The sequence below is a fragment of the Schistocerca serialis genome, chromosome 6 (genome assembly GCF_023864345.2).
Source record: "Schistocerca serialis cubense isolate TAMUIC-IGC-003099 chromosome 6, iqSchSeri2.2, whole genome shotgun sequence".
Classification (NCBI taxonomy): Eukaryota; Metazoa; Arthropoda; class Insecta; order Orthoptera; family Acrididae; genus Schistocerca; species Schistocerca serialis.
The window spans coordinates 333329471-333344968 of NC_064643.1; the positions used below are offsets into that span (position 1 = coordinate 333329471).

At 40.3% G+C, this 15498-nt stretch overlaps 1 protein-coding gene across 1 annotated transcript in view; it reads right to left on the minus strand.

The window, feature by feature from the left end:
- Nucleotides 1-15498, minus strand: part of LOC126484021 (ribosomal L1 domain-containing protein 1-like) — a 58468-nt gene that overhangs the window by 21489 nt on the left and 21481 nt on the right. The window contains exons 4-5 of the mRNA XM_050107347.1: nt 8469-8616; nt 850-998 (exon numbers count right to left, since the gene is read on the minus strand). Of these exons, the coding sequence (XP_049963304.1) occupies nt 850-998; nt 8469-8616 (297 nt within the window). The remainder of the gene's footprint in view (nt 1-849; nt 999-8468; nt 8617-15498) is intronic.

Below are 15498 nucleotides of genomic sequence, written 5' to 3' on the forward strand. Positions count from 1 at the left end.
ATGAATTACCATTCCTTTTCTTGGTCTGAAATCTGGGAATATCTTTCCTAACATGCAAAATAATGGGAAATGAGCACATCTGCAGTTAGACACAAAAGGAGAGACTTTTCTTTTATCATAGAATAATTTATAGTCTGCTTGTATACCTCCTGTCTTTCTCAGCTTAGAGCATAGCACAAGATCCCCTACGTACACTTACGCTGACATAAGCGTGAAAGGATATTGATCAATCACAAATTCATACATTGAGCAGTATTTTAATTTGACAAGTAGTTTTAAAACCATGCACACACTGCAGCACAATGAAATATCCATTTTGGATTTGCGTTCTTGCTGCATCTGCTGCCACATGGCAATGAGATTTGATTTCTACATTTATTTCGTATGGACATTTGTTGAGAATGCCAGGTCATCACTGACTAAATAACACATTTTAATGGGAATCTACTGGCAGACCATGACATTCTTGGAAAGACCACAATAACAAAATACTGGAGCATTGCGACATATGCAAGAAAGATGTCCTCAACAGAGAGGAATACAACAAATAATGTAAGATTAAAAGTCAAACATTTTTACAAGTTAATTGACTGTCATGAAAATGTAGGACCCAGCAAATAATCGATTATCTAGCTTTTATCCACCCATAAACTCTTGATACAACGACATTGCATGTGCACCACAATACAAAAAATTGTGTGTTAAATCTTTGGCAAGTGTGTTAACTGACAAGAGAAGGATTGGGAGCAATAAACAAAACATGAACGATAATGAAATCTGAATGGAACAGCACTTATTAAATCTCCTGTATTTGTAAACATAGTAGCCTATAGATGTTGCCATACATACTTGCGTTTCACATGAAATTCTTTTCCCAGAAGAGGGTTTATGGGTCCACATATTCGTCCATCTGCTAGGAAAAAATCGTAGGTGCCACATAAGCGTCTCCTCATTTCAAACTGGGAATATTCATCTATCAGTTGGCGTACTGGCATAACCTGCCAATAAAACAAAGTATGTTACTGGTTTCCATGATTGCCGGGACATCAGTGAATTTTTCAAGGAGGACAGATTTTATTGTGTTTTGTGCTACGATTTTGTTTCATCCGCAGTGATATTTAACATTCAATTTCTTACTTGTTCTTAACATTTTTAAGGGGCAGTGTTTACTCTTCAATGAGGCAGTTCACTATAAATCAATACTTTATATAGTATTGTTTTCTGCTGGGGTTAAGTACTGTCAAAAAAATCATCAGTGATAATGGAGCGATAAATCCAACAACCTACAATGGGAAAAGAAATTTACACTGTTCTCATCTGTCTCAAACTGAAAAAAAAAACCTGTGACTGAATATATACTTATACCATGAAAGAACTGTTTGGTCAACATTTTATTTAACATCATCTACTGTAAATTAAACATTTCTTCTCAACACAATTTAGGCACACGAAAGCAAGTATGAACTTACTCCCTCCCCATACAGGACATGAAAGCATTTGCGGATGTGAAGCTGAATGAGTTGCTTGATGTTACAATGTGGAATTTCACATTCCAGATCATTAAGTGTGAAGGACTGAATGAGACAAGTCAGTCTCCCCCCCCCCCCCCCCCCCCAATTATAACTTGTGTGTTATGAAAGCATGCCTTTTCAAGATAGTGGCACATTGAAGATTTATTAAATAATGTATTATTCTTGGTACAATTAATTAAATGGTACATTTAATTAAATGTCAGTTAATGACATTGATTGTTAAAGCCTTCAGGATATCTTTAGATACAAAGAATTAAACATACGTAACATGCTTTCAATGTGGTTTAGTGGACAGATGCATGGAAAGTGAAGACAATAGTACTTGGTGCCATCTCCAAACATTTTTTAATTCATCTTCGTGTTTTTCAATGGTTCTGGGAGTTACCCAATCATGTAACATAGCTGAAAGGCTGCAAAAGAAATTTTGCATCTAGTTTGTTAACATTTGTTCTTGATAAATCTTTTTGTTTATTTAACTTAACCTTGGTGCCATAAGCAGTGCACTAGAAGCAGATGTTTACTTTGTCATTGAATTTGTGTTGCACTCTTGGTATTAGTAGTGGCTGAGACTGGCATGTTCACTTTTATTAAATTTAACCTGCTATGTTATTCAGTAATCTACAAAGGGCCACTCACACACACACACACACACACACACACACACACACACACACAAAATAATGTATACATAACCTTACTGGAATTTGTCAAATAATTTTGATATAAAATCTACATATAATCTATGGAACAAGTAATCCACTAATAAATTAACTACAGAACTACCTCATTTGGTAGTTATTTTTAACAACAAAATACTATTGCTACTACTAATAATAATGATCAGACTATGGTTTAAGAACTTTAACTGAGCCAAATTTTTCCCAAAGATAAAATAAATAGATAATCAAATCATAAGAATGGTCATACTCACATAAAATGCTACGTAGAAGTTAACAATGTAAGGAAAAGATAGATTGTTACTAACCTTAAAGATGATACGTTAAGTTGCAGACAGCCACAACTAAAAGATACTTACACATTAGCTTTCAGCCACAGCCTTCATCAGAAAAGAGACAAAGGCTGTGGCCAAAAGCTGATGTGTTAACGTCTTTTAAATGTGCATGTCTGCAACATAACATGTCATCTTTATGGTAAGCAGCAATCTATCTTCTCCTAACAATGTTGATATTCCAATCTAGAGTTTCCATATGTAACAGTTACAGCAGAGTTGTTATAAGACATGACTGCTTTCATAGGTAGGTTAGGATATGCCTGGATGGCCTCATGCACGGACAGAATGTCCTACACCTGATTCTTCTACAGGGAGATAAATCATGTGGCAAGGTAATGAGGGTAGATATGGCATAAGGATTATCCAGGATATTTCACAGATTTGGTGGAATACCATTTTGGGGGGAGGTGAGAAGGATGTTCTTCATTTCATGACATGATGAAAGGTTGCCAAATCCCTGGTATACAATACAGTTAAGTTGTTTCGGTCCAGATTGAGACTGATTAATGAGAAGGCTGCAGGGTGCTCTTTTTGTGTGGGGTTGTTAGTTGAAGAATGAGCAGTATACATAGATATGGTGAATGAAATCTGTTTGTGAACTAGGTTCAAAGGTGGGTGTCATCTGCAGGTGGCTAAAATGTATGAAAGAGACTTTTTAGTGGGGAAGTGATAGCAGCTACAAAAGTACAGGTGCTGTTGACAGATGGTGGGTTTCATATGGACAGAGGTTTTTACAGGACCATCTGTTTGGAGACACATTGGTCAGGGTCCAGAAAGCTGTCACAATGGCCTGAAGTGGAGCAGGTGAAGTGAATTGAGAGAAGTTGTTAAAGCCGCGAAAGAAAGAATATATGGCCTTGGCTGTGAGTCCCCATCATAAAGACGTCATCACCAATGAACTTGGACCAGACAAAATATCTTGGATAGCATGGTCATGCAATTGACTGTTTGTACAGCTTTCTCTTAAAGGAGGAGATGCATGTATAATGATTTATCAGTCGTATACCTTATATCATGGTACAGAATTGATCCAAGAGTGGTTTCTGTGCGCAGCTGCAGCAACAAGGACACTGTCGGTGTGTATGGTGGAAAAAGTAAACATATCACTAATTATGGAAAGATCTGACAACAACAAGGGCACCTTCCAGCTACTGAATATATACATGCCTATAGTTCTGGCTATCAACAGCGAAAACACTATCTCATCACATGAGCCATTAGGCAACATAAGTCCAGTCTTGATCAGTATCTTTTCAACTGCACCAGCTACAATTTATCACCTTGCTCAGATCATTACACTGTATAGATTGGACTTGGATTCTGTAACTCTTCTAGATATTATGGAATCTGTGTATTGATGTCTTCTTTTGGAATATGGTTCACACGGATACAAGTGATGTGCTCCATTCTGGACTTGTATTGCAATAGCATTTGTACATCACATTCAGCCCATCAATAAATTTTATTGTGACTTCGGAAAAGTATATATAAGAAAGAAATGTTGGGTATTGAGGCAGTAGGACGTTGCTGATGTGGAGTTTGGTAGCAGTAAGGACGTGAGTCTACAGTAACATCTACATCTATATCTACATGTAGATGTAGATGATAGTGTATAGGGAGGTGGCATAGCCAGTGACATACAGGGATCATTGTGGGAATGGGGTGGGGTTATAGAGATGATGGGGGACTGATTTGTGTCACTTATATCGGAAACTGGGCTGCGGGTAATGGGCTGAACGTGTTGATCAACTACAGCTAAGATTCTTTCTTTGAAAGCCCAATAACTACTTGCAATGGTATGCCCAGGGTGGTTAGGTTTGAGAATTTTAAGCAGTACGTAGGAGGTGAGTGTGCAGGTGGCAGATGGAGTGATTTTGTTAACATGCTTGTTGACTGCTCGATGCTGCAACTATATGGTGAGTCATTACCTGTACTGGTCCTACTACTTGTACAGATTTGGTAGGCTTAACAAGAAAGGAATTGTAGTTAATACCGTGTTTAGGAGCTGTTCAAAACTTTACAAACATTCATAAAGAAGACTGAACAAAATAATTTATGTTAGCTACTGCACTGGAATATCAGTGGAGAACTGTATCTATTAACCCATGAAGGGTCCTCTTCTAAAGGAGTTAAATGGCAAATAAAAGTTTTGTGAAATACATGTGGAGAATACAGAAATTACTACACAGAAGAAGATAACAGTATTCCCCAATGCAAATTCACAGCTGAAGCAATAACTGAACTACTGTTGCTATACTAAATTAAGGCAGGGAGAGTATGACTAAGAAATTGTGTGGGTGGAGGTTGGGAGGGGGGTAAGGAAGAGATGGAGAGACTTACAAAAGTTTGTGCACACACAGTGTTTGTTTTAACTACAGACAGCTACATATCTCAAAAACGGCACACCACATGAAACAAAGTTCTAGGTGAAAAATTAATGTTATCAAAGAGGATATCTGTCTGTGCAACAACTGGGCATGTCCTAATCATTTCTCCTGCTTGGACAGAGACAAATTTGTAGTTTCAAATGGGAAACTCCCCATTTTTGTTGCACATTTGGAACCACACCAAAATATATATATGGTTTACAGGAACCAGTTTTCCATTCATGGAAGATGGCAGTTTGATCGACAAATATCATGTGTGCCTCTTTTGCAATGAAGAACCAATGCATTTAAAGTTGCAAATTTGATTGTACAGTACAATATGGTTAGCCATTTCAGTATCTGGTTAGAAACTACATGTAATATGATCCAGAAACAACAATGTGAATGTAATAGTTTTCTGTTACCACCAGGATGCTTGATGTCGTGATTCCCCTTGCCTCTCACTATTGGGGTGCTTTATTTCAGAGAATCCTCTTGCCTCTCGCCATTGGGGCGCTTGACTTTGGCAAGTCCCCCCCTTGCCTGTCATCATGAGGGAGCTTGATTTTGGAGAGTCCCCTCAAATGTCACCATCAGGATGACTGATTTTGATGTGTCCTTCTGTACAAGCCCTGCAACTCTCGCACCAGTTACAGCACCATCTACCACGAACAGAAAAAATTGTTTCAAATAAACCCGAGGTATTTTTTGGCGTAGAATCCAAATATGCAATAAAAATGGGGTTTCCCATTCGAAAATACAAAGCTGATTCCGTCCACGCAGGGTGGGTGGTTAGGAGGTGGTCAGTTCTAGCACAAACAGAGGTTGCCTTTACTAATAAACTTTTTTTTTTTCATGATGTGTCATTTTTCAGATATTTAGCTGTCTCAAGGTAAAACAAGAACCCTATGTATATGATAAGGGAAATTCTGGCAGAACGCAAATCATTTAGGATTAAAGGAGACCATTCAGTAGATAGTAGAAGTATTGAATCATTGGCAGGCAAACAAAAAAAGAATGAAAACTTTGCTAGCTTTCAGATGACTCCTTTAATGAGTTGGAGTATACATGTTAAAGGATTTTTCCAAAAGCCATCAAAATTTTCATTCTTTTTTGTGTGCCTGTCGACAACATTTCTATTATTCAGCAAGTGGTCTTCTTTACTCCTCAATGATTTACACTGAAATAGATAGAATGCCATTCACCACACAGGGGTGGTGCTGAGAGCCTGTGCCTATTTAAAATACGTTTAAAGATCAGATAACTTTCAACTCTACCACTTCACCATTTGCACGCAGTGGAGAGAATAATTTCTGACCTGACTACTTGACAGAAGCCAAGACGTGGGGAAGTTTTCAAGTACTTGCTGTCTATTTCTGTTCTTCTAAATGGAACTTTAAAGTTGAGAGTCCATGGAGCACAAAAGTCAGCCCTCCTACTTGCAAAAATCCATTTGTAACAGCTGTTACTGTAGTCGAACAAAAATGATACGTGAAGTTGTAATTCTAACAGTGACTCATCACAGTGCCCTCTCTTCTCTTTGTGTGCGTACTGTGAAGCACGACATTTGAATGTGATCTGAACTTCAAAGCTGCTTTATATCCAAATGGTACATTTCCGGACATGGGCTCCTTATCAAAACCTTATCAGCTAAGGCCCCTCAACAAACCTAAGAAGCCTATAATATGAATTCTGAAACATCCTGCATACTCCAGCCATTAGTATTGCAAAACTGACTATTATCCTAAATTTAAATGGAACAACTGCAACTTCATGCTCTCAATATATTTATTGACCACTGCCTATTTCAAAAGTAAATATCATCTGTATAATGTTACATGCAAAATACGAATTGAGTGCTAGTGTGAGAGAATATGGAAGTGATTTGGAAAATAATCTTGGTAAACTTCACTTTATGTTATATAGTGGAATCTTGTTACTACATTCCTGATTACCACATTTTCCCAAACATAACATCCATATTTGGACGTCTCAGTCGCAATTACACTAAACACATATTAAACCAACACATTTGTGCATTCTCCATCCCCACTTCGCACCTTCAAATTTGGTGGTATCTGTACTGTTTGGCTGCTACAACTTTTGCCATTGAGAGTTAAGAGAGTGAAATGAATAGGACGTTTGCGGCTGTGTGGGGCGGAAATATGCAGGGAGACATTACTATTCAGTGCCAGTAACTTTGCAAGTCATACAGATCATTTGCTGTGGTAGAAATTATGCCTGGAAGTAACTTGTATAGACTGGCAGCACTTCCAATGACTTCCGTCTTCTAGAGCAGCTAAACAAAGGGAATAGCACGTAATTCAGTCGATAGTCTCCTTTAATCGTGTTTAGCATTTGATTGATTGATTTATTTATTTTTTACTCCATGACTTTGTGTGTTGAATGGTGTACTAGCTTGTAATGGAAAAAAAGACAATGAGACGGTTTACAAATGAAGGAAAATGGAACATTATTCTGGAAGTCGACAAAAATTCACACATGAAGCGTGCTGATATTGCACAAAAACTGAACATTCCTCTATCAACATTAAATACGACAGTGAGCAAATGAAAAATAGTTAAAGTAGCATTTTTGTAAGGAGGAAATGGCAATTAACAACAAGTGTGCAATAGGTTTCGAGAATTGAAACGTGTGCTACTAAATTGGATAAAGCAAGCTCATGAAACAGACATTCCAACTGATGGTACAGTGGTACATGCTAAAGCAATAGACTTGGCACAAAAGTTGTGACACGCAGATTTCACGGCATGCAATGGTTGAATTAAAAGGTTCAAGAACAGACATAATTTAGCGCATAAATGTTTCGGAGTGAGTCTGGAAGCATGAGCATTGACACTGTGCAGTTGTGGAAAAACTTTCCATCAATCATAGAAAAGTACAGTCCCAACGATGTTTTTAATGCAGATGAAACAGGCTTATTTTTTCACCTTCGGCCTGCCACCCTAAGAATTCCAGGTATGAGGAGGAAGACGATGCCATTAGAAGCACATGATAAATTAATGTTGTGCAGGGAGGAGGGGAGGCTATATCTCAGCTGAGATATATTAGCCATAAGCAGTAATTTAACCACCGTTTTTAAACATCAATAATTTATACAAAATAGTATTCATATAATTAACACAAAATTTCAATACTGGGTTAATAAAACAGAATTCCCTGAGATCTTATAAATTCGTTAAATTCTTTGAGATTACCACGTTTTCCCAGGTGAAATGTAATTCCCTGAGAGTTTCAAGTTTTCCAGAAGAATCGCCTTGCTGCCACTGATAACTATTCACACAACAATTTGTGTGTTCACAAAAAACAGTAAGTGCACAAATTCACATACTATCCTTCCTGTAGCAGAACAACAGCATAATTACCACCTGCTACATTATGCATTTACATTTGGAGAAGATACAAATTTATACTCATGTCATACTGCTGCAATCGAGAATTCAGCATTTATGCTGGAAAAATAAGATCTACTATGCTACTGAAGATATTACTTCAGTATTTAAGCTAATACTACTACCCAATAACCTAACTTGTTACCTGAGTAATTTGTTTCACTCCATGCTGGTCAAGAAGTTCGCGGTAATGTGCTACTGTAGGTTCATGATCAATTCTCGGACCTTTCTTCAAGTCTGGCACAAAAAGACAAATATCCGATGTCTCTGTCACTAATGGGTGTGGCAGTGAGCTGCAACAAAAGTAGAACACTGGATAATTTCACATCCACACAGTGTTTTTAAAATCTTATTCAATATGAACAATCCAGTTTACCTATTACGGTGTCTGGTAAGTCCCCTTAACATAAGTCAGTCACAATTGTGACAGGCAGCAATCTCCCAAAAACCAGCTTATAATATAATATTAACTGTTATTACATCTATAATACGGATACAGAAATATATATTAAATAATTGGCAGGAAATGGAAATGTGAAGAAAGAAAAGACATAGCTTCATTAACTTTCAGAGTATGGGGTTTCTCCTCCTGGCAGAACAGAGGAAAAGATAGAAAGAAAATATCCCATGTCAAAGAAGACACACTGGATAGTGTGAGAGGGCATACTATAGTGGATGAGATTTGAACAAATGATAACTTTTACATTATAATGTTTTCAAAATCTCATCCAATATCAATGCTCCATTTTCCCTCCCACGCTGTATGGTAAGTCACCTTAACATGGGTCAGTCACCACTGTGACAGGCAGCAGTCTCTCTCTAAAGTCCGTTTATAAATTTTAACAAAGAGTCATGGCTGAGTAACTACCAGTTTAAATACATGAGCTGTTAAATTACAACAAGTCAAGAAATGTTTACTCTTCCTTCATTTGTAGAAAAGCGTAAAGGTTTGACTGAAATGGACTCAGTGAGGGAAAGGTTCAGCAAGATCATGGATCAAAGGCGAGAGAAAAGAATGCGTAAAGGAAATATACTATGAAATGCTAGCAAGAAATGGCCAGTTCTGGAGGTCCTTTCAAACACATAATCATGTCACTATGAAAAACATTTCACCTGATTTGACAAACATCTCCACTCTGTCTGTGTCAATCTCACATATGCTGTGGATCCTCCAACTTGCTTGCAACATTTATTCCTTTCTGTTGATTGTTTGGTTGGTTCATTACTGTGGGGTATAAAGGGAGCAAAACTAAAGGCTCATAAGTCCCTTCTTTCTCATGCAAACAAATCTCAAGGTAAAACTATTCTCAAAAGGAGTTGGGCAATGTAAAAGGGCATAAGACTAATGGGGAACCACACTGAAAGAGAAAATGAAAGAAGTAAACCAAAAGGGGAAAATGTACACAAAAAGGAAAAGTAGAGGAAGGTATTAAAATCATATAGCAGGTGGCCTGGGCTGGCTGATCACAAGAATAAAAAAAGGATGAGCCAGCCACTCTGCAACACACTAAAATCTCCAGCCTAAAAGACAAGGCAACCTGAACACATATAGGGAAAAGACCACACCAAGGCAAACAAAACATGAAGGAAGAGTGACAAACAGGTAAAATGGAGGGAAGGTGGAGGCCTGGGAGAGAAGGCCAGATGCCCACCCCTAGATTGTATGAGAGGAGCCCCTTCACGAATAACAGGTAAAACTAAATCAGTCATTGAGGCACTGTTACCCAACACCGTAGGTAGGTTGCTACGAAGGTTAAAAGTCCGCTGCAGAGCAACTAAAACTGGGCAGTCCAACAAGATGTGGACGACAGTCGTATGGGAGCCACAGCGACACTGAGGGGGGTCCTCGCAACGAAGGAGGTGACCATGTGTTAGCCAAGGACGACCGATGCGGAACCGGCAAAGAGCAACAGAGTCCTGCGAGCAACTCGCAAGGATGACTGCCACACATACATTGACTCATTGATAATACAGACCTATTATTGCGAGGATATGTAAGGGACCAATTTTTGGCCACGAGACAGTCCACGACTGAGTTTCAGATGAGAAATTTGTGTTGGTTAGAACAACAATGCATCATCTCAACAGAGAAAGATGTGTTACACCAATAGGCCGTGTGTTAAACCAATGACAGTGTCTGCTGCATACGTACCTGATTATTCCGAAAGAACTGTGAATTATTTGGTTATGTTTTTACTGCTTGTTGATGTTTAACAGGACACTATTGTAGCAGTATGTGGATGTTCGCCTGCTATCTATTAATGAGGCTTATGGGAAGTTAGAACAACAGTGCACTGACCAAATAACTGTGTATTATCGGGGGTTGTGGAAAGTGAAAATAAAAGACTGTGAAGTGCAACTGTGCATCTGTCGGCTACATCATTTAAAGTAGACAGTAGACACCCCCTAGTTTTTCAGCCAGTACGTCAACACCGAGGACAACAAAAGATCAATGAAGAAACAAAGCAGGCGAGTGTCATCACATTGTGGGTTACTAATCACCATAACATGCTACCACCTCATGGCGGAAATGGCAAAGAACTGAAGTTAAACATTTACTAAACTACATTACAAACAATTAAATATATTGTGTTCTGCATTTTTGTTAAAAAGCTTAGTGTTAAAACAACTATAAAAGTATGTATTGTGTATTATAAACAGTCACGGCTTTAGAAGTAAGAAACAATTGTTAAGGAAATTCCCGCATATTAATCTGACAAGGGGACCCTCCATACTGTAAAGCACGGATTTTGATGCGCTTCAAATATGTTGTAGAGGCACTTACCCTGAGTACCTGGGTATCCGGTTTTTTTGCGACGGGCCTTGGTTTTCGAGAAAATCGATTATGAAGTTCATTGCGGGCTTTGTATACCTGTAACATTACATATAGTTCGAGCACTTAAGCGTAGCGCAGAAGTTCACGGCTACCGCGCTGGAAGTACCGTGTTCGAATCCTGCTTGTGTACTTTTTTTTTCAAAATTGACCAAATTTTTCAATTTTAATTCAAAGAATATCACCATACAATGTAAGGAGTGTGAAATTATAAAGATATATCAGTTATTAATTTTTTTCTGTCATACACTATTACAAAATCTTATTTTTCATCGTCCACATTGCTTGATGTGCCAGAACAATATTGTGGGTGATACTTATCAAAGAGACAACCGAAGCACTAATTTTCACAGCACCACACGCACTTTATAAAAGCAACCATCTTTCAGGTGCACTGTTTCTTCGTGAGCAATACCGGGACACACAATTCTTTTGCATTCAAAAATCCCTCTCTTTCATCTGCTAATTTCGATGTGAACCCTGCGTATCTAATCATGCTCTCCAAAATTAGGTGCGCTGATGTAGGGTTAGCGAATGTAATTTTATCGAATCTTCCCTAGAAGTGATCTCTCTATTGTCTTTCATCAAGTCAGGAGCATTCTGAATAATTTTCATGAAGATTTTCACCTGTCGGTAAAAACAAACATCGCAGGGCTGGCAACAAGGAGTGCACTTCGGTGGGACCACTTTTAGGGTGCCGGTGCTAGTTTTCCTTTCATCAGTGAATATAGCATAAATTTGAATAGGTTTGCCCTCCCCACAAATCGACAATGTATAAAAAAAATTTCTGTCCCACGTATGGAAGAAATACAGAATGCAAAAATTCTTCGTACCCCAGTTTTGAGAACTTCCTGGGTTTCGTGCAGGACATGACTACATTTCTGTATTTCCCAATTAATTCGTCTACTCGTTTTTGAACATTAGGACCAAATTTTCCAGGCGCTTCTTGCATACATAAAAAAAATATGGGAGCAGGATTCGAAAACTGTACCTCCAGTGCGGTATCCGTGAACCTTTACCGCTGCGCTACGCTACGCTGACTGCCTCGGAATGTGTGTGTTGTGACTCACCGATCATTCAAAGTGTTGCCGCGCAATTACGCGCATCCTCTACAAGAGACGCTGTCTGCCAGCCATGCAGCAGCCACGCCACCTAAGCGGCCAGCCAACCAGCGACCGCTAGACGTGGACTCAGTGCTCATTCGAATGTGACCGTGTTCACATGTCTTGCTTGTCAACTTGCTCAGTGACTTATATGTGTTGTGTCGTTTTGAAATATATGTGTTCAACTTGACGTTATAACAATTGGCAACGAGGTAGTGGATTTTTCCTTTTCATCGTTGACCCACAGGTTTCCATGGCTACTGTCGAGCAACTATTGCAAGGTCTCATAGAACAGCAAACGCTTCTAACATCGGGGATTTGCGATTCCGTCACGGCATCAAATGCGGGCCGTTTCTCATCATTGTCTATACCTCCCTTTCCTCCTTACGACGAGACGGCGGAAGACTGGTCTGATTACGAAAAACGTCTTCGGCAGCATTTGGCATTTCATGTCACGGATGAACAAACATGTAAGTCTCTGTTCCTTTCATGGATTTTACCTCAAATGTATCGGTTGTTGTCGCAATTGGCTCCTTTGAAAGATCCTGCATCTTTGTCCTTTGCTGAAATGTGCTCACTTCTGTCTGTCTAGTTTCAAAAGCAAACACATGTAGTAGCCTCTCGTGTTGCCTTTTATTGTTGTCAAAAACAACCGCAACAATCCTATCGCGCTTGGGCTGCTGCACTTCACGGCCTCAGTCGAAAGTATCAATTTGTTACTGACATTCACAAAGAATCCTATGCCGATTCCATGGTACGGGATGCTATTATCCGGTCGGCGCCCAACAAAGAAGTTAGGCAACGTGCCCTTCAATTGACAAATCCGACTCTAGATGAAGTCCTATCCATCGTGCAGTCTTTTGAAATTTCTCGCGCCGCTGGGGCGCAAATAGAGGCGTGGGGTAACGTCGGGGAAATATACCCTCTGTGCGCTGTTGACGACGCGTGCGGTGCGTCCCCGCCGGCCGACGTGGCCGCAGTACACTCCCACGCGCAGCCTCGGCCTAACCGTAAACAACCCTCTCAGAAACTGCAGAAAAACCCCCGGCAACTTTCTTCATGTCTGCGGTGTTTTACAAAACATTCACAGGAGGATTGTCCCCAACGTTGGGTCGTGTGTCACAATTTCAAAAAGAAGGGTCATGTGTCTGCCGTTTGCAAATCTGACCGCATACATGATGTTCATGACCGTGACGCTGATTCTGCTTCTGTGTTGTCTGTCAATTGCACTTCTTCCCTTTCAGGAAAGTTATTCCTCACTGTCCAAATACTTGGTCAAGATGTTCGCATTGCAGGTGGATACCGGTTCTGCTGCCACTATCATCAATTCTCAGACGTATCTTCAGTTGGGTTCTCCAATCCTGTCACCTGTCACTCGGCAATTACGGACGTACAATAAACAGAAGATTTCTCCCTTGGGGCAATTTAATGCTGAGGTATCTTACAAATCCGTCGTTCGCACTTTTCCCATATTTGTGGTCGACCAGAGTAACACAGAGAATCTTTTTGGTTTTGATGCCTTTTGCGTTTTTGGGTTCTCCATAGATGACTCGCTCAATTGAATTCTTTGTCGACGACATTTTCGTCCCTTTTTTTCTCCTGGGTTAGGACATGCAAACGACTTTGAAGCTCATATCACGCTCAAACCCACTGCTCGGCCATAGTTTTTTCGGGCTTGGCCCATTCCTGTGGCCCTTTGTGATCGGGTAAAACGGGAGCTGGATGGTCTCACTACTTCAGGGGTCTTGTTTCCTGTCACTTCCAGTGAGTGGTCCTCTCTTGTCATTGTCGTTGCTAAGCCCAATGGTGATATTCGTCTCTGTGGCGATTTTAAAGCCACTGTAAATGCGCAATGCCTCATCGACACTTACCCTATGCCCCGACCTGAAGAATTGTTCACTAAACTTGCGGAAGGCCAGTATTTTTCTAAAATCAACATGTCAGAAGCTCTTATCATCAACTTCCTCTCGACGCTGCTTCCCGGCAATTTCTGGTCCTTAACACGCCTTTCCGCCTCTATAAATACCAACGATTGCCATTCGGGGTTCCCAGAGCCCCTGCTCTCTTTCAGCGATTCTTGGAACAATTATTGCTCCCTGTCCCTGGGTGCATAAATTACATGGACGACATTGTTGTCACTGGTTCCACCACTGAAGAACATCTTCAGAATCTCCGCACACTTTTTCGTGTCTTACAGACTGCCGGTCTTAAGCGTAATCTTCAGAAATCACAATTTTTTCAGGCATCTATCACGTACTTGGGGTTTCAACTCTCTCGGGATGGTATTCGTGAGCTTCAGCAAACTGTCGCTGCAATCGATGCCCTTCCTCGCCCTACATCTGTTAAGGAACTGCAGGCCTTCTTGGGGAAAATAGCATACTATCAGAAGTTTTTACCGTCTGCTGCTTCAGTGGCTCAGCTGTTGCATCGCTTGTTGCATAAAAACGTGCCTTTTCACTGGTCCGCGTCATGCGATGTGGCTTTCCAGAAATTGAAGATTATGATGAAACAGTCCCCGTGCCTGGCTACTTATCGGCCTGGCCAACATCTTGTTCTTGCCACGGACACCCCTCAATACGGGGTCGGTGCAGTCCTTGCGCACCGTTTTTCTGAAGGCTCTGAACAACCCATTGCTTATGCCTCCAAAACGCTCACAGATGCCCAACAAAAGTATTCTCAAATTGAAAAAGAAGCTTTGGCCATTATTTATGCTCTTCATATGTTTGGTGTTTTTCTCTATGGATCCAAATTTCATCTTGTTACGGATCACAAACCACTTGTTTCCTTGTTTCATCCATCAACGTCACTTCCCGGCAAGGCTGCACACCACCTGCAGCGTTGGGCTCTTTACTTGTCTCATTTCAATTATGAGATTCATTTCTGGCCGACGGATCAACATACGAACGCTGATGCACTGTCTCGCCTTCCCATGGGTCCTGATCTGGCATTCGATAGGGACGAACTTTGGTGTTTCCACCTGGATGTTGCCGAGCAGCGGGTTGTGGACGGATTCCCCATCACCGGGCACAGGCTGGCGGCTGCTACAGGTTCTGATCCTACCCTTTCCCGGGTTTTACACTGTATTCAGAAGGGTTGGCCAGATCGTCCGTCCACTAAGACTTCTGATCCGTTGCGGAACTACTACGCTTTGCCCTACCGCCTCACGGCTAGGGATGGTGTTATCCTCCTTTCCACCAACAATGCTTCGCCGCGTTTTGTGGTACCTGAATCTTTGCATG